Below are 1,088 nucleotides of genomic sequence, written 5' to 3'. Positions count from 1 at the left end.
ATATATTAAATGGGGATAGAAGATTAAAGAAAAAGCTTTATAATTGGAGATTAAGGAGGATGTACAGCAGGAAACAGATTAGTTGTTATGGATTTTAAAACCTTAAAAGTATTATTTGTTTAAGAAAATACAATCTATGATTACTATTTGTTATAAGTAGATTCAATAAATTAACTTGTTTTTTTATCTACAACTGCATATTCAAATACATTGGTCTGGTATGATGCTATTAATAGAAAATTAAATTCCATTGATATAAGCTATCAATAGATTTAATTTTTCTTATAATTCCAAAATAAGTCTTAAACTTCATACATAATTTAATGGTTTGATAACTCATTTTAAGTAAAAATAAAAATATAATTTTATTTTAGTTGTAATTTATTTTATTTTATAATAAAAATAGAAAGTCAATTTTCTTGAAGATAGATCAATAGAGATATAAAATATTGATTCATAATAAGATTTAGGAAATTATTCCTTTTATCAATTTTAGTAAAGAAATGATTATTATATTGCCTTTTCTTATGATGGTTTTTATGGTATTTTTACTATTTTAAAAATCAATATTTAATCAAACTTAATATGCATAGGTAGCTAAATAGAATAATTTTAGAGAGATTTTTTTGATTTTGAATTAGTTTATTTTTCAGATTTACTTAATTCTATCATATATCTAAATTACCAGGATAGCAATTTACAAATTTTAGTTTTAAATGATTTGTCTGAATAAATAATTTAAAGAATTAATTTGACAAACTACGAAGTAGTTAACTTTAAAGTTTTTGAAGATAGAAGATCAAATTAGACATTGATTTTTATATTTTCAGATTTTTTTTAAATTATGAATTTAACGAGCTTTTTAATTTAATAAAGTGAAAATTAAAAATACGTTAATAACTTTGAACCTATGAATTTTAATTTTATTTCTCAATAATCATAAATCATAAATGTAATATTTTAGATGGATAATACTATGGATGTAATCGTATCTTAAAAGCTTTAATAAATAAGGTTTAAATACAATCTCACTGATTATTCATACAAAATAAACTACTTAAATCCATACTAATCTGAAACTCTCTATT

The 1,088-nt window shown here is 19.9% G+C and overlaps 1 protein-coding gene across 1 annotated transcript; it reads left to right on the top strand. All coding sequences in view use genetic code 6, as the record gives it.

The window, feature by feature from the left end:
• Positions 1-136: 136 nt before the first annotated feature.
• Positions 137-755, top strand: TTHERM_002653530 (transmembrane protein, putative; the record flags this gene model as incomplete). The annotated part of the gene is made up of 2 exons (XM_012795215.1): positions 137-345; positions 407-755. 2 exons carry the CDS (start codon positions 137-139, stop codon positions 753-755), a joined length of 558 nt encoding a protein of 185 aa, XP_012650669.1.
• Between the last annotated feature and the right edge of the window lie 333 nt (positions 756-1,088).

The sequence above is a fragment of the Tetrahymena thermophila genome (genome assembly GCF_000189635.1).
Source record: "Tetrahymena thermophila SB210 genomic scaffold scf_8254940, whole genome shotgun sequence".
Lineage (NCBI taxonomy): Eukaryota > Ciliophora > Oligohymenophorea > Hymenostomatida > Tetrahymenidae > Tetrahymena > Tetrahymena thermophila.
This window is presented reverse-complemented; position numbering and strand designations above follow the sequence as displayed.